This window comes from Astyanax mexicanus, chromosome 8, assembly GCF_023375975.1.
Source record: "Astyanax mexicanus isolate ESR-SI-001 chromosome 8, AstMex3_surface, whole genome shotgun sequence".
Lineage (NCBI taxonomy): Eukaryota > Metazoa > Chordata > Actinopteri > Characiformes > Acestrorhamphidae > Astyanax > Astyanax mexicanus.
Window position 1 is genome coordinate 57,433,125 of NC_064415.1, and position 20,830 is coordinate 57,453,954.

At 40.9% G+C, this 20,830-nt stretch overlaps 1 protein-coding gene across 9 annotated transcripts in view; it reads left to right on the forward strand.

Moving 5' to 3' along the window:
• kmt2cb (lysine (K)-specific methyltransferase 2Cb) overlaps positions 1-20,830 on the forward strand; it is an 88,042-nt gene that overhangs the window by 64,482 nt on the left and 2,730 nt on the right. For 5 of the 9 annotated variants that reach the window (XM_049482017.1, XM_049482021.1, XM_049482024.1 and 2 more), the window contains 23 exons: positions 77-188; positions 762-840; positions 934-997; positions 1,116-1,348; positions 2,047-3,621; positions 4,395-4,583; positions 4,898-5,068; positions 5,330-5,471; positions 6,059-6,206; positions 7,380-7,558; positions 8,513-8,649; positions 8,738-9,026; positions 11,369-11,508; positions 11,888-11,986; positions 12,990-13,264; positions 13,547-13,655; positions 14,138-14,921; positions 15,709-15,845; positions 16,354-16,484; positions 17,341-17,512; positions 19,658-19,774; positions 19,882-19,955; positions 20,560-20,668. In XM_049482017.1, coding sequence (XP_049337974.1) covers positions 77-188; positions 762-840; positions 934-997; positions 1,116-1,348; positions 2,047-3,621; positions 4,395-4,583; positions 4,898-5,068; positions 5,330-5,471; positions 6,059-6,206; positions 7,380-7,558; positions 8,513-8,649; positions 8,738-9,026; positions 11,369-11,508; positions 11,888-11,986; positions 12,990-13,264; positions 13,547-13,655; positions 14,138-14,921; positions 15,709-15,845; positions 16,354-16,484; positions 17,341-17,512; positions 19,658-19,774; positions 19,882-19,955; positions 20,560-20,668 — 5,465 coding nt within the window. The remainder of the gene's footprint in view (positions 1-76; positions 189-761; positions 841-933; positions 998-1,115; positions 1,349-2,046; positions 3,622-4,394; positions 4,584-4,897; positions 5,069-5,329; positions 5,472-6,058; positions 6,207-7,379; positions 7,559-8,512; positions 8,650-8,737; positions 9,027-11,368; positions 11,509-11,887; positions 11,987-12,989; positions 13,265-13,546; positions 13,656-14,137; positions 14,922-15,708; positions 15,846-16,353; positions 16,485-17,340; positions 17,513-19,657; positions 19,775-19,881; positions 19,956-20,559; positions 20,669-20,830) is intronic. The other 4 variants (XM_049482018.1, XM_049482022.1, XM_049482020.1 and 1 more) reach the window with 2 other exon arrangements.

Below are 20,830 nucleotides of genomic sequence, written 5' to 3' on the forward strand. Positions count from 1 at the left end.
TAAAACTTAGTTATTATACATACGTACTGTTATAGAAAAACACTTATATATTCAATAATTTATTTATTTATTCCAGATTTTGATGCCATTACCGATCCCATCATGAAAGCCAAGATGGTGGCCTTGAAGGGAATTAATAAAGTTATGGTTCAAAACAACATGGGGATGTCCCAAATGGTCGTAAACAAGTAAGTCTGTCCACTGGTACACATTTAGAATGAGTTAGAATGACTTGAGCAAGTTAAGCTATATATATTTATATATATATACACCGTATTTTCTGCACTATAAGGCACACTAGATTTTAAGACTCATTATGAGACACTAGTAAGGAACAGTGGTGTCGCCATGTTTTCCTTCAATTTCAGCAGGTCTTGCACTTGGGTGAGACCTGTAAAGCTAAGCTAAGTAAACAAAACTAATTCTTAAAAAAAAAAAAAAACAGCGCTGGATGTTAATCTACACAGATTTCTCCCATGAAAAACTGTTTATTTGGGTGAATAAAGCGCTTCTGTTTATTTACAGTAGTAACGGCGAAAGAGCTAGCGCTTAGCGTGGTTAGCGGCTCCAGCCTTGATGCTTCTGTATAACACCTCCTTAATGATTGACTGGTAATATAAGGTCACCGGATTATAAGGCGCGCTAACGATTTTTGGGAAAATTAAAGGATTTTAATTGCGCCTTGTAGTGCGAAAAATATGGTAATTAAATAAAATTTTTTTATTCGACGTACAAATTAACAATCCTCTTCATTTGTTCAGGTTTCCAGTGGCGCCTCAACCAGTACCGGCACCACAGGCTCAGGAAGCCTGTGCTCCTTCCCAGCAAGCAGTTGCACAGGTGCAGAAACTTTTTGACTCTTATAACTCTTGTTGCGTAATTCATTAAATCCTGTAATTTGTTCTAATTCGGATGTTTCTTTCTTTCCTTTAGGATAGCAAGCTGGCTGCATACATGACGAGACCCAGTCCTCCAAGTTTTGGTCAAGGGTTTACCAGTAAGCTTTGACTAGATTCTGATTTTAGTCGAAAGTCTGTGTTTGTGTCTTCGAATTATTGTATGATGCAAAAAAGATATCAGATCAGTGCATCATTTTAACCCACTCTCTTTCTCAGATGAAGCTCAGAAAGTGCAGTATGAAGACTGGCTTCGAGAGACGCAGAAGCTTCTTCAGATGCAGCAGAAGTTTCTAGAAGAACAGATAGGAGTTCACCGGAAGTCAAAGAAGGCTCTGTCCGCGAAGCAAAGGACGGCTAAGAAAGCTGGACGGGAGTTCCCTGAGGAGGACGCTGAGCAGTTGAAACATGTGACAGAACAGCAGGGCGTGGTCCAAAAACAACTGGAACAGGTACGGATGCTAACGTACACACTATGTTCACATCGGACATGCTTGATGTCGTTATTTTTTACATTATAAGGCGCATTATGCGACACTAGTAAGGCACAGAGGTGTCAGCATGTTTTCCTTATAAGTCAGCAGGGTGGTGGTGAAGGTTACGTAAGTTAAGAAAGTTAAGCTAAGTAAACAAAACTCTTGTGATTCTTAAAAAAAACCAAAACTATTCTTTAAAGTCAAACAAACGAGCGCTGAATGTTAATCTACAGTCTAAACTTCTCTCCTAAAAATATAAGTTTATCTGGATGACTAAAGCACTTCCGTTTATTTAAAGTTTACAGTAAGCTTAGATTTCCAGATTTCCACTAAGGCTAGGTGCAGCAGCATTAGCATTAGTGGCATAGTCATAAGTGGCTAATTCCGGTAAGCCAGGGCGATATTAGCTATTAGAGGTTTGTCTCACGTAGCTTGTTTTAACACTACAGTTCAATATCTAGCGTATAGCATGATTAGCGGCTAATGCTAATACTGCTCCTGCCTTAGTACTGGACAACTAAACTGAAACTCCAGTGTCTGCTTACTGCTTCTTACAACCTGAATGGTAGAGTTCATATATAAAGCGCAGTGATGATTTTTGAGAAAATTAAAGGATTTTAGGTGCATCTTATAGTGCGAAGAATACAATATTTTTTTTTTTCCCTTTCTCTTAGATACGGAAGCAGCAGAAAGAGCATGCTGAGCTAATAGAGGAGTACAGGGTGAAGCAGCAGCAGGGGGGTGGTATTCAGCCCCAGATGATGCCTGGCATGGTGCCGATGCAGCAGGGTCACCCGGGCATGGTGATGGCAGGTCCTATGAATCAACCTCTGATGGGTCCTGCTATGCCAATGCAGCTCCATCCAGGCCAGGCGAATGCTCCTCCCAACATGCCAGGCTGGCACCCTGGAGCATCAGGCAGTGTTGGACCTCAGATGCCTGGTGTGATGCCCCCTCAGATGATGCAAGCCCAGCCTCCTCAGCAGACCTTAGCCAGGCCCGGTCAGAGGCAACCGAGTGGCGAGTCTCCTCATGTGAATTTTGATGATACCAACCCTTTCAGTGAGGGCTTCCAGGAGCGAGAGAGGAAGGAGAGGCTGAGGGAGCAGCAGGAGAGGCAGAGGGTTCAGCTTATGAAGGAGGTGGAGAGGCAGCGCATGAAACAGCGCATGGAAATGGAGCAGCAGCAGCAGCATCACGGCTTGCTCGGCCAGGATGGAAATATGAGGAGTCTTTCACAAATGCCTTTCTATAACCAGAACTTGCCTCAAGACTTCATGCAGCCCCATAGACCTCAGCAGCAAATGCAAGGACCAGGGTTCCCCCAGCAGCAAGGCATGCCTGGCATGCAAGGTCCTCCAGGACCCATGATGGGAAATGGACCCTTCCCTCAGGAAGTAAGACCAGGGTTTGTATCGGACAAGCAACTACAGCAGCACGGTGGTCCCAACCATTCTTCTTCTAACTTCATTCAGGCGCAACCAAGACCTCAAAGGTTTCCAGGACCAAATATGGTGCCTCAGAACCCAGGGCAAGGACATCCTTTTGGAGTAGAGTCTACTATGCCTCTACCTCCAAACTTCCCAGGGTCCGGTCCATCGTTAATTCAGCTCTACTCCAACATAATCCCTGAGGAGAAGGGCAAGAAGAAGCGCAACCGCAAGAAGAAGAAGGATGACGATGCAGAATCCCTGAGGGCACCATCCACACCGCACTCTGACCTGACCGCCCCGCTGACGCCCTGCGTTTCAGATACATCCTCCACGCCCACCAGGAACCCCCTGCTCTTTGGAGATCACGAGATTTGCGAAACCTCCCAGCCTGGATCTTCCACCCCGGGTTCGCAGAGCAGCCAACCCCACTCCGAGCTGGAGAGGCAGCTTTCTGAAGGAAGCTGTGGAGGAGGACCAGACCTGACCATGAGCCAACAGGACATCCATGACCGCATCCTGTCCAACATCAAAATGGAGAGGATAGAGGCCAGCGACTGCCACGGCCCAAGAGGAACCAGCATGGATCTGGGCCTGGGCATGGTGAAGGTGGAAGGGGAGAAGGAAATCATGATGTCGCCAACAAGCAACTCGAAGGGGGAAGGTGGTAATGAGCTCCTCAAACACCTGCTGAAGAACAAGGGGACTCCCCCACACGGGTTACCCCACCAGAGATCTGAGGACAGCCTGAGGTCTGAGGAGGAGAACTCCACCGACAGCAAGGCTCTCCTGAGACAGAGCTCCATAGACAGTACCGGGGTGAGTAGTGCCAACACTTATAATTGGGAAAAGTGTTTCTACATATTCTAATACCAAGAACACCAAACTAGCTATACACTGAAAAAAACAAAATCTTAGCAAGTCATTTGAACACTTGTTCTTGTGTCCAAATTTAAGGCAAAAAAATCAATGATTTTTGCTTGATTTCAGTCTTACTTCACGTATTTTGAGACTTTGCAATTGCTTTTTTTTTTTTTTTTTTTTTTAAAGAAATCTTACTAAGAAAAATTAGCTTACTCCATTCTCAGATTTTTTCTTATATTAAGCGTATATGTTTTAATTTACATATACTAAAAAAAATGAATATAATTGAATATTTACTCTATTTTAGTAATTCAGTTCAAAATGTGAAACTTTCCTTTCTTTCATTGTTAATGATTATTGGCTTACAGCCAATAAAAACCCAAAAATCTGTTTTTTAGAAAATCTAAGTATTTTATAAGACCAATTGGTACTTTTGCAGTGTGGGCAGTGTGCCAAGTCCTGCTGGAAAATGAAATCTGTTTGGACTGTGTGTCTCTCCACTCTTCCTCCAGATTCTGGTGCCTTTATTTACTTTAAATTAAATGTAAAATTTACTGATGATCAGTGATGGTTTAGAGAGACATGTCTGTCATCTGCTGGTGTTGATCCACTGTGTTTTATTGTTTCCTTTTAACACTGGTGGATACCTCTGTAGATTTCACCTCTTGATTTGGGCGCACAATTGAAACTGAAACTGAAAGTGGGTCTCCTTTTGTCGTTTAACACAGACTTACTCGGACAGCCAGCTCTCAGGACATCCTGATTTTACCGGCACAGACAAGAAGAAACAGAGAACCAAGAGGACGCCCAAAAGTGGAGAGCGCCCGGCCCCTCGCTCCAAGAAGAGGAAGAAGGAGGAGGATGAGAGACAAGTTTCATATTCCTCCACAGAGCCAATAATGACCAGTTTAAAACAGGTAAGATAAATTAAGAGTTCGTTAAATCTGCTCTTATAGACAACGTTCGATCACAAAGTCCGTTTATAAAAAATTGGTTCTGCTTGTGTCTGATAAACGTCTGCAGTCATATTCATATTCTCCGGGCGTTTCTTCCAGAGGTTTCTGGGTCAGTAGGTTGTTGATGGTGGTGTGATTGGAGACGCTGAGAGAATGAAGAGAGAATCATGACTCTGGATTAATTACAGTCTGTTTAGACCTCTAGAGCCCAGATCTCTCCAGACTCTCCATCCTTCACTGATTTCTAAACACTCTTCTTTCTTTCTTTTCTTTAGCAGCAGAAGCTCTCTCTCCTGCCCCTGATGGAGCCCCTGGTTGGGGTAAATTTTGCCCACTTCGTGCCCTATGGCAGTGGGCAGCTGGACGGAGAGAGCCGCCTGTCGGGAACGTTCGGCAGCGCCTCGCTGGACGGAATATCGGATTATTACTCCCAGCTCATTTATAAAGTAAGTCAGAACCTTAGGTATTAATATGTTCTTCTCAAAGCAGCAGCGGCGGCAGCAGTGGCAGCTGTAATCGGCGGGTCGGGCCGTTTTCAGCGCTTTTGTACTGTAAAGAGTTATTATGTGTTATTACTCTCATCGTAGCCGGAGTCACCGAGGGCAAAGTGCTTTTCACAGCTGCAAATTACCTTCAGCGCAGAACGCAGACTCTACTGAGCCCGGAAGCCCCGTGACTCATGTTTTCCCTCTCCTTTCTCTCCACAGCAGAACAATCTCAGCAACCCCCCCACCCCTCCTGCCTCCCTTCCACCTACCCCGCCCCCCGTGGCTCGCCAGAAACTGCTCAACGGCTTCGCCACCACTGAGGAGCTGGCCGGCAAAGCAGCCGTCATCAGCGGCCATGATGGTGAGGGGCAGTGGCTGCATTTTTTTTATTTACTTACTGCAGGTTTTCTTTAACATCTAAGGTTTAGAATTAGCTTAAATAGCGTATACTATATATATAATCATACTATAATAAAAAATATATTATTATTATTAGAAAAGTAGGCCTGTATTGTTTTAGAAAACTCATGAAATATCAAAATAGCAAATTCCAAGCCTGGATATGTTTGGGGAAAAATAAAAATACCCAGAAAATTTTGGAAAAGTCATGAAAATTTGCTCTACAAATCATTGTAATTCCAATTATCGACTGATAAAATCCAATTTAAGTGAACAAATACTGTAGCACAGAGTTAGTTCTGTAATTTCTGTAAGTTTTTTTTTTTTTTCGTAGATTAACAACATACTGTCTTTAAATTTAGTGGTGCATTTAATTGGACGATCAGGGATAGGACTACTAACACATAATGACAATAAGTTAAATTCAGCTTTTGTTACTGTGCACTGATTTTTTTATAAATGATATGTAAGCCTGTTTTAAAGGAAAAAGATGCAGAAATTAAATGTAGTTTCCACTGTTCTCACTGGTCTGCCCTCTGACCTCTGCAGTGACTAAAGGGCTTCCTCCCCGGACGCTGCACATGCCGTTTAAAACGGAGGAGGAGCTTTTCGCTCGGGCTCTCGCTCACGGACCCAAAACCGTCGACGTTCCTGCCTCGCTACCAACACCCCCTCACAACAACCAGGAGGAGCTCAGGTCAGTCCAGCAGTAAACAAACACAGACCTGTGGACTTCGCTCGAAGAGTAATCAGTGGCCACGTCTTTTAATACCCTGTGTTTTTTCCTTTCCTTTCTCAATAATCTGCCTTTTAGTCTGCACTTGTGCACCAGAGCGCCTTATAATCCGTTGCTACTTATATATGAATTCTAATAGTCAGGTTTTAAGGAGCAGTAAAGTCACTTTACTGAAGTTCAGAGTTATACAGGAGTTTCAGTGAAGTTTCTCCAGCACCGAGGCTGGAGAAGTATTAGCATTAGCCCTCTAACCTAGCTTAGCACTAACTCTTTCACTGTTCAGAGGTGAGTATTATCAGTTTGTAGCCTGCTTCTAACCCCGGCTAGCACTGCTGGAGCAGCATTAGCATTACCTGCTATCCGCGAGTATTATCTAGCCTTGGTGGAAATCTGTAATTTTAAGCTTACTACATAAATAAACAGAAGTGCTTTACTCACCCAAATAAACCGTTTTCAAAAGTGAAATCTGTGTAGATTAACATCCAGCACTCGTTTAACTTCAAAAGCATTTTTTTATTTTTTTTAAGTTTTAGATTTGTTTTCTTTACTTAACATCCAGCAGCGAGACTTGCTGAATTAGAAGTTATACATGGCGACAACCCTGTTCCTTACTAGTGTTACTAGTGCATAATGCGTCCTATAATTCGGTGCACCTTATAATGTGAAAAATACAGTAAATACACAGTACTGCTGTGTGATGAAATAAATGTAAAGTTATTTTTTAGGTGAGAATGTAGAGGATTACACTTCAGATATGTGGTTTATTCGTTAAGGAAGCGGCTGTGTGAAAATATGCTATGTTTTTAGAACAACGCTTTCTGAGCCTTAAAAGGGTTATTTTATCAAATACGCAGCTGTTCCAGTTACAGAATAAAAGTCCCGTCTTCTCTTGACCTCGCGAGTCGAACTTGCCAAGTATGGGAGTTTAAACTTGTGTAATCCATATTGAGAAACGGCCTGTGTTAGATTTTGGGGTGTTGTCAAATTTCATAACTTCAGATTTGGAAAAATATTTTACTTATTACTCTTTTTATCGTTTTAACATCATGTGATCACAGTTCTGAGAACATGTCATGGTGATTAAACACGATGATGATTTTTTTTCTTGATTGTTTTAATGTCTTTGCTGTGTAGGGGACAGGAGCACTGTGAGGACAGAGACACTCCGGACAGCTTCGTCCCCTCCTCCTCTCCAGAGAGCGTTGTTGGGATGGAAATCAGCCGATATCCGGATCTCTCACGGGTCAAAGAGGAGCCTCCGTCTCCAGCTCTTTCTCCCGTCATGCCCATGTTCCCCAACTCCAGAGGAAAAGGTAAAAACTCTTGCTGTAGTTTGGAGAATTATCACTTTTAAAAGCTGAATTTTAGTGTGGAAGCTTACATACATACAAAGATCTTTCTTTGTATTTCTAAGCAGGACTGACATAATATCAGATGTATTAAAATCTAATTCATGAAACCCATTTTCTGAGATACAAAACCATTCTCAGTGTTGTTTTATATATGCAAAATACTTTAATTCCTAATTCCTACATGAAAAATTGCTGCAAAAATTTTTAAGCACAGAGCTTGTGTTCAGTATTGTCATCCTCTAGTGGCAATGCCTTTAATTTAGAGGAGGGAGACCTGGACAAGACAGCACATTCTAGTCATGCAGCTTTCCATCAGCTGCCAGAGCCCTGAGAGAGCACAGTTGGTCTTGCTCTCTCTCTGGGTGGGTACAGTACAGTAGATGGCCCTCCCTTTCCACTAATCACTCCTAGGGTGATGTGGATCAGCACAAGGCTGCGTCTGTGAGCTGCTGTATCAGAACCGAGTGATGCTACTCGGCAATGCTACAGCATCAGCAGCAGCTCAAAAAGAGGCAGAGTCTGACTTCACATGTGTTGGAGGAGGTGTGTGCTAGTCTTCTTAACCCTCCTGGTGTTGGAGCTTCACTAGTGATGGAGGGAGTCCTTATGAGTGGGTTGGGTGATTGATGGTGTAAATTGGGGAGAAAATGGGATAAAAAAATAGAAATAAAATTAAAACTCACTCATATAAACCATTAAACTCATTAAGCTGTAATTTGTTTTAAAGGTTATTCCAAGATTAGGGTGCAAAATAGGAGAAAGCCTTTTTTAAGCCCAGTTTTGACCTAATGTTGGGGATCCTGTAGAGCAGCCTTTTGGAAGAGAATCATTCTCAAATCATAAAAATCAAGCAGACAAAGAAAGTAAAAAAATAATATTAAATTTATTGTTTGTGAAAATTCACATTTTTCACAGGTTCTGAGGCAAAACTGCGCGACATAAAGACCGAACCCTCGTCTGTTTTCTTCGGATCACCGTTTGGAGTGCAGCAGAACGGATCTGGCTCAGGCCTCGTTTCCATAGCCGTCACCCTCAAACCTGCAGCAGCTGAGGTGAGTCTCTGGCTAGGATGTTTTTTGCTGGGTTTGTTATGTCTAATTTAACAATGTGCCTTTTTTCTTTATTTTTCTGCTGTTTCAGAACATCACTGATGTGGTGGCTGCCATTGCTGACCTCATCCAGGTGAAGATCCCCAGCAGTTACGAGGTGAGCAGCGGGCCGTGGCCCCACGCCGGGCTGGGGGTCCATAAGGGCCCGGACTCGAGACCCTCGGCGTCCGGGCTGCTGCAGAGACACGGTGCGGCCGAGCTGGAGGGACCAGGGAGGCTGAGCAGGACGACCGGAGCACAGGGGCCTTTAAAACATCATAATCATCATCATCATCTTCATCATCATAACCAGCAGTACAGCCACCTTACCCCTGAGAAAAGTGAGTTACACCACAGTCCTAAGTTCTAAAAAAAACAAAAAAACCTGTATGATGCAAATTTATCATATTTTTACCCTGCAAAAAACTAAATCTTAGCAAGTGAAATTTTCTAATTTAAAGGCAATAAATTTAGTTCCTTAGTTCCTTCTTTGATGAGACTTCTTGTCTTACTAAGCATTGTGTAAGTTTGTGTAAAAGATTGTTTTACTTATTTTGGGAATACTCATCATATTCAGCCTTACTTAGAATTTTCTTTAAAGTAATTTGCCTCAAAATAAGCGCAAAAAGTCACAAAGCAAAGGATTCTGATCCTTGTATACAACTTCAAGACAGAAAATAAGGGATTTTTGCTTGATTTTAGTGTTACTTCACTCATTTTGAGACTTTGTGAACAATTTAATAAGACATCCTACTCAGAAAAATTAGCATACACCATTGACATATAACTAATAAAGTAACTAATAAAGTAATTTGTGATATAACTTAGTTACTTTATGGATTACTAAGTTACTTTTAAACTACTAAGTTAGTTTAAAAAGTAACTAAGTTACTTTTTAAAGGAGTAATCAGTATACAATCACTGGACAGTTTCACAAATTTAATCCTTTAGTTTCCACAAAAGCTAAATAATATAATGGGTGTAGTACAGTAACGATGTAGCGTTTAAAAAAACAAACATTATTGTACTAAATGTTTCTTCTTTAAAAAGAAATGTGATTCTGGGCACCAAATTAAAGCAGAATTTGTTTGCTACAAATATTTATTGACTTACGTTTAAGTTAAAGTAGCAATTCTGATGAACATTTCCTAAAAATTTTAATGATTGTCAAGAATAAATAGAAATTATTTTTAATAGTTTTTAATAATTTTTAATAAATGAGTTATTTATAAAATAATGAAATAAAGAAACAGTCAGTCAGGAATCAGATGGTACAGTATAATTTATAGAAAGTGCAGCATGCTGCCCGTTTAAGTGAGAGAGTAATTGATAGACCATCATTAGCATTGCAGTCGAGTCAAAGACTTGACTTAATCCCTGTCTGGGATCCTGGCTTTGAAGCTTCAGGCTCGTTGTGCGAATTCTTCCCGAATATCGGAAAAGCCTGTAGATTAAATGTTTGCTGCAGATCCAGTGTAGCGAGGCTGTTGATTACAGAGACAGCAGAATTTGCATAGTAAACAAATAGGTCAAAATAACGCGAGTGTTTCCGCGCCGTCTCTCTGACTGAGCGAGAGCAAGAGAGCGCGGCGCGATGGCTCTCTCTAAACAGTGGGGGACAGCAGGCTGGCTCTAATTGTTTCCCGTCGTCATTCACACAGATGATTATCCACTTTAACGATGTTTACTAACGATGCACATCATTATTTCTTTGTGGCAGTGCTGCATGCGGCTCAGGTGCTGCTGGCAGAGAGTCGCTATTGATTCAGCCAGCGATTAGAGGAGCTAATGAATCGGAGTAACGATCTCGGCCTGTTCGGCCTGTTTATCTGTGTCACAGTGCATATGCAGTTAATCGCTGTGCCGTGTCACTTTAAAAGCCTTAAAAACAGGAGCATGTCCGTGAGTTTCAGAGGGAAAAGCTGCAGCTGACGGTGTAACTACACCTCCTGCACTGATTAAACGTTTTTATCTAACTTTTTAATTAATACTCTATACAGAAAAAGGAAAAAGGATCAGGAGAAAGTTTAAAACTTTGGAAAAGCAAGTTTAAAATTGTGGTACGATGGAGTTTAAAGCTCTCATTCCATCATTTTTTTCATTCATTTTAAAATGTCTAGTTGTGTCTCTAGTATGAATGAACGGCGTTTCTCTATAACCCTGCTTTAGTTCACTGGATTAGTGGTCTCTGAGGAAGGAAAGGATTTCGGCTCTTGCTCATGAATATTCATACATGCAAACATATATGGACTCTGATTGGCTAATGGCTCTGCAGCAGAGAACGCCTACCTGCCCACACCACCATACCCAACTAAGAGTAAAACGTGGAAACCACCGGAGATCCGATGTAAACCTATAATTACTTACACAAGATATCTAACGCTAACTAGCTGTGTAAACAGAGCTGTAAGCTCTTTAGCTGATGAGACAGTGTCAGCTCTGCTGCAGCCCGGCTATAGCTCTGTCTGTGGGCGGTCCTGAGCCAAGGTGGGCGTGGCTATGAATACTAATTTGCGGGTTGATGTAGACACAGTGCTTTTCCTGATCGACTCTGATCGTTTTTCTGAATATTTTCTTTTACTAGCTGCTGCAGACAATGGAGGTTGAGGAATAGTTTCATGTGCAGCATCATAAACAACAATTTTAGTTTATAACTATTTTATTTAATTTTTTAATCTCACAGGTCCATTAGGAGGCAGAGAGCAGTATCAGGAGGGGCCCGGGAGCCCAGGCCCGAAGCCACAGTGGTGCCGCCAGTGTAAAGTGGTTGTCCTGGGAAATGGAGTGAGGAAACCTGCCAAAGATCAACAAAACAAAGCACAAGTATGAGAATATTATTATTATTATTATCTGTCGTATTAAAAAAAACATTAAGATGATGATGATCATCTTAATCACTGGGTTTCTCGAACTGTTGCTTTGTTTAAAGTTTTTTTTTTTTAATACTGTGTGAAACAGAATTGCTGTAAGAAATGTCGAAAGGGAAACATGGTGACACCCTTGTTCCTTATTATTGTCGCTTAAAATGCACCTTATAATCTGTAAAATACGGTCCTTTTAATTTTAGCGCTCTGTCCCTCAGCAGTGGGTTTTTCAGTAACCTCCATCCAGCGTCTTTCCTTTCTGAAACGTCACACCGTCCCATGCATGAACCTTCAGACCCCTCTGACCCCTGACCTCTCTGTGCATCTTTCTCCTGCAGGAATCTCAGCTGAGTTCTGAGGGAGACCTCGTCTTCTGCAGCCACAGCTGCCTCATCCTGCACTCCTCTGCACAAGCCAAATCCACTATAGACGCCAAGGTTTGTCTTTTATTCAGCCACACCAAGACGAATAAGCTGCAGAACACTTTCTCTTCTTTCCCTTCTTTCTTTTCTTTGACATTTTCTTAAGTGTTAATCTGTAATTCAGTGCTTAATCCCTGTCAGCATGACAACACGTCAGTTTTTCAATTTGTTTCTGCGTTAGTTTGATCATTTCCAGCTTCATAGATCCTAAAGTAGATCCCTGTGGGTTACCATGCTAAACCGTTTTGTTAATTATTAAAGTTTTTAGCTAATTTTATGGCTAGTTGACTTTAAACAGGGTAAAAGTGGACACTGTTAAGTAAATAACATGGTTTGTACGGTCTTGAAAAACCTGGAAAAGTTATGGAATTTGAAAATATCAGTTTCCAGGCCTGGATAAGTTTGGGAAAAATAAAAATACCCAGAAAGTTTTGGAAAAGTCATGGAAATTTGGTCTACAAATCTTTGTTTCAGTTTATCGATTAAGAAAATCTATTTTGAGCTAATAAATACATCAGCTCAGAGTTAAAATCAGTAAATTGGCTCTACACAAAGAAGCTCTTAGGATTTTCGATTGTAGTTTTAGTTGATTTTTGGTTTTATTGTCCATGTCTGCACTTTTTTTAAAAAATCGTATGGTCATGAAAATGTGCTTTAAATGCATGGAAAATCAGTATTTTTTTTTGGTTAAAAAGTGTATAAACCCTGAAATAAGTAAAAAAAATAATAATAATAAATAAATGCTTCCCTCTGCTGATAACTTTTATGGAGATGCAGATTTCATTTTCCAGCAGGACTTCGCACACTGCTGAAAGAACCAATTGGTCTAATTAGATTATATAATATTTTTAATTTTCTGAGACTTACTTACTACTTTACTGATTTACTAGTTTCACATTTTGAACTGAATTACTGAAATAAAATAATTTTTCATTGATATATATATATATATTTTTTTTAGACCTGTACTTTCTGTACTTTCACTTTTTTTTTTTTTTTTTTTTTTTTGTGTTTCCAGACGTCAGTAGCTCTGCTTGCAGAAAAGGCTCTGAAAGAGAGTCCATCTAAAGCCCAGCACCAGTACAACAATAACATGTCCTCTATGGATGTGCACTGTCTGGCTCAGCTTCAGTCCAAACCCCCATCCCCCTTGTCCAGCCCCCTCGGCCCGGCCTCCCCCGCCCCCGCCGAGCCCCTGAAGATAGAGACCGTGAAGACCGAGTCGAATTCAGACGCCCCCTTAAAAGTGACAGTGAAGTTAAAGCCTCGCTCCCAGAGCCACACTGACAACAAGTAAGACTGAGTGATTAAACACAGCTTTCTTTAAAGATCTGAACAATACACACAAAGAGCTGTACAAGGGTTTGAGATTTAACTCTTTATATATATTTTTCATAATTAATGGTATTACCTTACAAGTATATTGGACAGTAGTCTGCGTGTTTAACATGTTTAAACAAGACATGGCGACACCCCTGTTCCTTACTATTATAAAGTTTTCGTTATTGTTATTATTATATTAGAAGTGTTTTTCTTTACTAATACAACAATTGTTTTAACTGTTTGATCATTCAGGCCTAATGATAGGCCTTGGCATCATGGAAAGCGCTGGAAGGGCCTCCGCTGGCGCAAATGGACGATTCAGATCGCAGCGTCCAAGGGTGGACAGCCGGTTCCAACTGAGGTACGTTTTATTTATTAGTTTGATAGTTTGCTTGGGGATTATTATATAAGCAGCGTAAATTACCTATTCTAATATCTATCCTCTTTATAATTTATATTTATAGACAAGAATTGAAGCGCACGATTTTGTTGTACTTTTTAATTTTTTAATTCCAGACATGACGATATCCTGAATTACACTACAGTTATTTAAGTTCAATTCACTCATTAAGGGATGTGCCATATGACTTCTGTTACAAATCTAATGATAAAATTTTTGTTTTATATATATATATATATGTGTATGTATCATATTTTACAACATTTTGTTGCGGTAATTCATTCTTTAAATTATTATTATTTTTTTTATATTTAGCGTATTAGTAGTATTTTTATCGTAAAAAAAAAAACTAGTATATCGTTATATTATTTTAGGGCCGTATCGCCCACCTCCTATTATAAATTCTCTCTCTCTCTCTCTCTCTCTCTCTCTTTGCTCTGAAGGATCTCCTGCACGAGTTGCGCTCCTCACTGCGCCCCTGTTCGCTGTCCCGGGACTGTCGGCGCTGCTGTTTCTGTCAGCAGCAGGGCGACGGGCTGACGGACGGCGCCGCTCGTCTCCTCAACCTGGACCTGGACACCTGGGTGCACCTGAACTGCGCTCTGTGGTCGTCGGAGGTTTACGAGACGCAGGCCGGCGCCCTCATTAACGTAGAGGTGGCGCGGCAGAGGGGCCAGAGCGTTACCTGCGCTTTCTGCCAGCGCCTGGGAGCGACGAGCGGCTGCCACCGGCTGCGCTGCCTCAACGTCTACCACTTCACCTGCGCTCTGCAGGCCGGCTGCACCTTCTTCAAGGATAAGACCATGCTGTGCCACCAACACCGGCCCAGAGGGGGCGCCGGCGCCAGCGCGGCCGGGCTGCACCTGGATCAGCAGGTCCTGCGCTGCTTCTCTGTTTTCCGCCGCGTCTACGTGCAGCGGGACGAGCTGCGTCAGCTGGCGTCTGCCGTGCAGCGCCCGGAGCTGGGCCACACCTTCCGGGTGGGAAGCCTGCTCTTCCACGCCATGGGCCAGCTCCCCCCCGCCCTGCTGCCTCACTTCCACTCGGCCAGCGCCATCTTTCCTCCGGGGTACGAGGCCAGCCGTCTGTACTGGAGCATGAGGCACGGCCGCCGCCGCTGTCGCTACGTCTGCTCTGTGGAAGAGCACCAGGGACGACCTGAGTTCAGCATCCGAGTGCTCGAGCGAGGATACGAGGACCTGGTGCTGACCGACACCTCGGCTAAAGGTTCGTACACCGCCCCGAAGTGTGTGTTTTTCTCTATAGAAATTTCCTATAGAAATTAATTGCATTCTTTAAAGCAATGGCAAATAAAGCAAGGCATCAGCAGAGTTGTTATAAGTACAAAAAATATAGATAAAAATATAGATATTTCATTTACTAATTAAACCCAGTGGTGTGTCTCACAAAATTGTTCATATATAATTGAAAAGTTAATTGTTGATTTCAGAATTTTAGTTAAAAATGTGAAACTCGTTATTTATATAGATGTGTGGCACACAGTGATCTATTTTAAGCTTTTTCAGAACATTTTAATATTATATAAGACCAAATGGTACTTTTGGCAGTAATGTGGGCTGTGTGCCAAGTCCTGCTGGAAAATGAAATGCGCATCTCCATAAAAGTTGTCATCAGCAGAGGAAAGTACTGACTTTAGACTTGATGTAACACAGTGGATCAACACCAGCAGATGACAGACATGTCTCTCCAAACCATCACTGATTGGTGGAAACTTCACACTAGACCTCGAGCAGTTTGGACTGTGTGTCTCTCCACTCCTCCTCCAGACTCTGCTCCCTTGATTTACAAATGAAATGTAAAATTTACTGATGATCAGTGATGGTTTATCTGGAGAGACATGTCTGTCATCTGCTGGTGTTGATCCACTGTGTTTTATTATCAAGTCTAAAGTCAGTGCAGTTTTTATTGACCCTAAGCTGACAAGTATAAACACTCTGCTTTGAGTGAACTATAGTTTAGTCTCTGGTTGATCTGTGGTTTTGTGTTGGTGTAGGAGTGTGGGATAAGGTTCTGGGATCAGTAGCAGAGCGGAGAGCAGAGACCGGCATGCTGAGACTCTTCCCCGTCTATCTGAAGGGAGAGGATCTCTTCGGACTCACCGTGTCTGCAGTGGCTCGTATTGCTGAATCGGTAAGTGCAACAGTCTATGGGGGGTCCATTAGAAATGGACACTTGGAGATGTTTTTGGCGCTCTTTGGTTAATCTTTAATAAAACTCATATCATTAAAGGTAGTTCAATTAATTTTTGGCTTCTTATGGACAAGTAATTATTGCATCTGTGTGTGCAGAATTAGTTTGATATCATCATGTGCTTTGAAGATATATAATCAAAAATATATAATGAAAAAGAGGTTATTTATTTGACCAAATAGTAGAAAAATCAATGTGTGAAAAGGTGTTAAACATTTTAGACCACAAGAGACAGAAGACTGTAATATGAGGGACTATAGAGTGAGTGTGTAGTGAACATGTTACATTTTTTGAGAAATTAATAATCCCAATTACTTTGAAAAAATACGTGATGATCACAGATTTCCAGTCACATGATCAGATCAGGGACATCCTTATCAATATACACGGTATTATGATGCTCAGTGCTGTATTATAATCTCCTGTTTTCACCTGGTGATGTTTCCAGCTGCCCGGAGTGAAGGCCTGCTCGAGGTACCGCTTTCGTTACGGCTGGAATCCAATGCTGGAGCTGCCGCTGTGCATCAACCCCACCGGCTGTGCCCGGTCTGAGCTGAGGGTCCACCCACAGAACCAACGGTCAGTGTATATATATATACTATATATAGAGTGGTACAAAAATTCTTATCCTATATTATTCTCTCTTCATCCATATTTTTTATTTTATTTTTTTGTTCTAATATGCAGATGTTTTAGGCATCTAAGCACATGTTAAAAACATTTATTATCATCAGTAAGTGTTTTTTATAAAGCAACACATTTTTTCCATTTCAATAAAATAAAAATATTTTTTTTTTCCATATATCTTCAAAGCAACAACTTTACAGAAGAGAGATAAAACCTTAACTTTCAATTAAAGAGTTTATTTCAGGTCATTTTTTAAGTATTTCTATTGGTCCATTCATCAATACATTTTGACACAGTATGAAGAAGGGAAATTATGCAGTAATCTAAAAATCAACAAAAATGGAGATACTAGTCTGAAAACAAAGCTTGGTTTTAGATTTCTCCCAGATACCCACTTCTTTGATGTAAAATAAAGTGAGTAAATAAATACTTACTACCCAGATAAGGAGAATTTCTTTTTTTTTTTTTTTCATTCATTTCATATTCATATTTTTGCACAGATTTTTGGTTTAGTACTGTATATTCTGGAAGTTGTAGTTAATGTTTAAAAAACAGTCATGTTTTAATGAAAACAGATGTGCATAGTATATATAAACAGCTTTTTCATTTTCTTATTACAAATGAAATATAAAATGATTGGCTGTTTCTGTTCCTGACAGTAGGTTGAGATGATTGTTTAGATATCGTACCTTTGTTACGGTGGCATGTCAGAGATCAGAGTTGATGTATTTATTCTCTGTTCTCTTTGTTCTATTCCTCCACCTGTCTCTCCTCCACCTGTCTCCGTCTCTCACCCACACATATACAGGTTAAAGATCCTCTCGGTGTGGAACCGCCCCTCCCGGATCCTGCAGAACTCCGCTCTGGCAGAGGGCGGCCCGTCTCACAGTAAACACTTTGTGCACTCCAAGTCGTCTCAGTACCGCCGGCTGACCAGCGAATGGAAAAGCAACGTCTACCTGGCTCACTCTCGCATCCAGGTGCGCTAAATATCGATGTGATTGATGTGTGAATGTTGTATAAATTGTTGCTCAAATCTGTTTTCTATTATCTATTATTTCTCACAAATTCTGAGAAAAATAATTGACTGTGTTCTTCTGCAGTGTTAAGCAGACGTTGATTGAGTCGTCAATCAAAAAAAAAAAGCAATCCAATTAATCACAACGATATTCTGTGATTAACTGCAATTAATCGAGCTTGTTCTTATGTTTATATTGTGGATATTTGAATGTACATAAAAGAAGGAATATAATATGTAAACAATGTAAAATGCAATTATATTTATATGTAAGTGTTGGGGAGAGTTTGTTTATTTGGAGCGTTTCTCCCTGTGTTTGGTTTGGTTTCACACAGGCATAAAAACCTAAATGTCCACTGTTGTGTTGAGAACGTGATCCGACCTCGACCCGATCAAACTATCAAATATACTCCTTGTATTTAAGCTTAACTGCTGTTCAGGTGCAGTTTAACCTGATTTATTATCCTGATAATTACCACAGCTATGAGCAAACGTTGTCTCTGCTGCTGCTCCATCTTTTACTGTTTTACACTGAATTCACTGTATGTGCAGCGTGCACTGCTCACAGCATCACCAATCAGCGTCACTGATTTACAAAACCCTGTGTTTGAAAGCGCAGCTTCAAATTGCACAAATATACTTGCTATATAGCCAGCTCTGACCTATCAGAGGAGACCGCATGCGTGCATGATTTGATGGGGCGCGTTTTGGTGCGTTTAGGTTTGTGCCTGTGTGAAAACAAACCAAACTGAGGGAGAAATGCTTCAAATAAATGAACGTATTAACTGATTTGCAGAAGAAAAACAAACTACAGGTGTGAAAATGCCCTTAAACACTTGTGTATATACAGAAAAACATGGCATTTTGTTTAGCATAAATAAAATTCTAGTCGTGGAGGGATTAATGTTACGATAGTGCTCCTAAAAAGTCGGTAAAATACTTTTTTCCCCCATTATGTCACTCAAAAGAAAACCTCTCTAACTCTAGGGACACCAATGCAACAGTCGTTGAATCAGTCTGATAAACCACGAGCCACCTTTCTCATTGCGTAGCTTTTTCTTGGCACCTGCAGACGTTTCTGTGGTTATGTCCTCTACGCCTCCTGAATGACGCAAGTTGCTGTCAGAGCGGCTAAATGGGATGCAGTTCTTTGCGAGTCAGTTCTGCTGGCGTTCCTGTGCTCTGGCACGCCGGCTGCTGATCTCTGAGAGACACAGCTGGCCTCGCAGTACTTCCAGTTCCCTGCCACGCTCGTTAAATCCACACGGCCGCAGAGCCAGACGCCATCAGAGACGTATATGATGTCTTGCTTAGCCGCTGAGGTTGGCAGCCCCTCACAGACCTTTATAATTAGAGCGAAGGGGCAGTGAACTGATTTGTGTGCTGAGATGGTTTATTGCTAACTCCCCATCAGACAGGTTAAAGATAGACACTTCTTAGAAGGAGTGCAAACGTAGTTATATACATATATAACTTCAGTTTCTGAATCAGTTTCTCTGATTTTGCTATTTATAGGTTTATGTTTGAGTAAAATGAACATTGTTGTTTTATTCTATAAACTACAGACAACATTTCTCCCAAATTACAAATAAACATATTGTCAAATATTCAAATAATGCAAAGAAAACAAGTTCATATTCATAAAGTTTTAAGAGTTTAGATTTTTAATCACAGTTTTTTTTTTTTTTGTGCATCTTGGCATCATGTTCTCCTCCACCAGTCTTACACACTGCTTTTGGATAACTTTATGCTGCTTTACTCCTGGTGCAAAAATTTAAGCAGTTCAGTTTGGTGGTTTGATGGTTTGTGATCATCCATCTTCCTCTTGATTATATTCCAGAGGTTTTCAATTTGGTAAAATCAAAGAAACTCATAATTTTTAAGTGGTCTAAGTTGTTTATATTATATATAGTATTGGAACAGTAAGGTCAATAGCTTATATCATACTTTAAGATCATTTCAGCTTTTATTTGGTGGGTTCAGACAGAATCTTTCAGAATCTATCTTTTTTTCGATGTAAAAACCTGGAAAATAAACTTGAAATATTGATATTTTGTCTCCTATTCATCTTTTAATATCAAACCCCTAATGCACTGTGTTTCTGCAGGGTCTTGGGCTCTTTGCAGCTCGAGACATTGAGAAGCAGACGATGGTCATCGAGTACCTGGGAGACGTTCTCCGAGCCGAGGTGGCCGCAAGGAAAGAGCTGCACTACAAGGCTAAGGTACTGCTGGGATGATGTCCAGTGATGCTAAAAATAAAAATAAAAAACGTGTCCATCAGCCCGGTGTTCCTAACTCTACCTAAAATTACGTTTCTTCTGTTTTTTAGAACCGGAAAGCCTTCATGTTCCGCATTGATGGCGAGTATGTGATCGATGCTACATGTTCTGGAAGCCCTGCAAGGTAAAATATCAGTTCTTACTAAAACTTAAATCTGATTAGATATGTTTAATCTGTCTTATTCTGACTGATGATAAAGAGGAGGGGCTAGAATTAAGAGAGACAGTAATTAGAAGAATAGTTTTATCCTTTAAAAAACACTTTTATTTTGTTAATTTCTGCCTCTGCAGCTCCTCTCAGTTTTAACTGTGTTCAACTATAGGAGTAGATGATGTTTGTGTACTTTGGTACGCAGACACATCACAATATGCAAATCAGTTTATCAATAACCCCGTCCCCCTGCTGGCGTCCCATCATCTGTGTCTCACTGCTATCAAAGGCACACTGCTGCTGCAGCCATAGCTCAGCCCAATCTGCTGTCCCTTCTGCCCCACCCCTAAACCCATACATCACCCAGTGCCGCTCCCAAACTACACGTCCAATTTTTGTTTTAGCATTTTTATATTTGAGCTCAGCAAAAATCAAGGAGTTTAATTAGCCTTTAAATGATGAATGTGCTATTGGTACTCACATAGCTCGAAGTTCATTGACCCTCTTTTTTATATATATTGTATAATAAAAATATATGTTTGCATTTAAGCTGATTCTTTTGTTGTTTTGCTTTTAGATACATCAATCATTCTTGCTCACCGAATTGTGTGGCGGAAGTCGTGACCTTTGAGCGAGGCTACAAAATCATAATCAGCTCCAACCGCAGGATCGAGAAGGGAGAGGAGGTAACTTCACTTACTGTCGTCCTTTTTTTTTTTTTTTTTTTTTTTTTTAAGAGCCTACCATATTTTTCTCACTATAAGCTACACTTAAAATCCTTTAATTTTCCCCAAAATCGTCAGAGCTCCTTATAATCCGGTGCTACTTATATATGAATTTTACCAGTC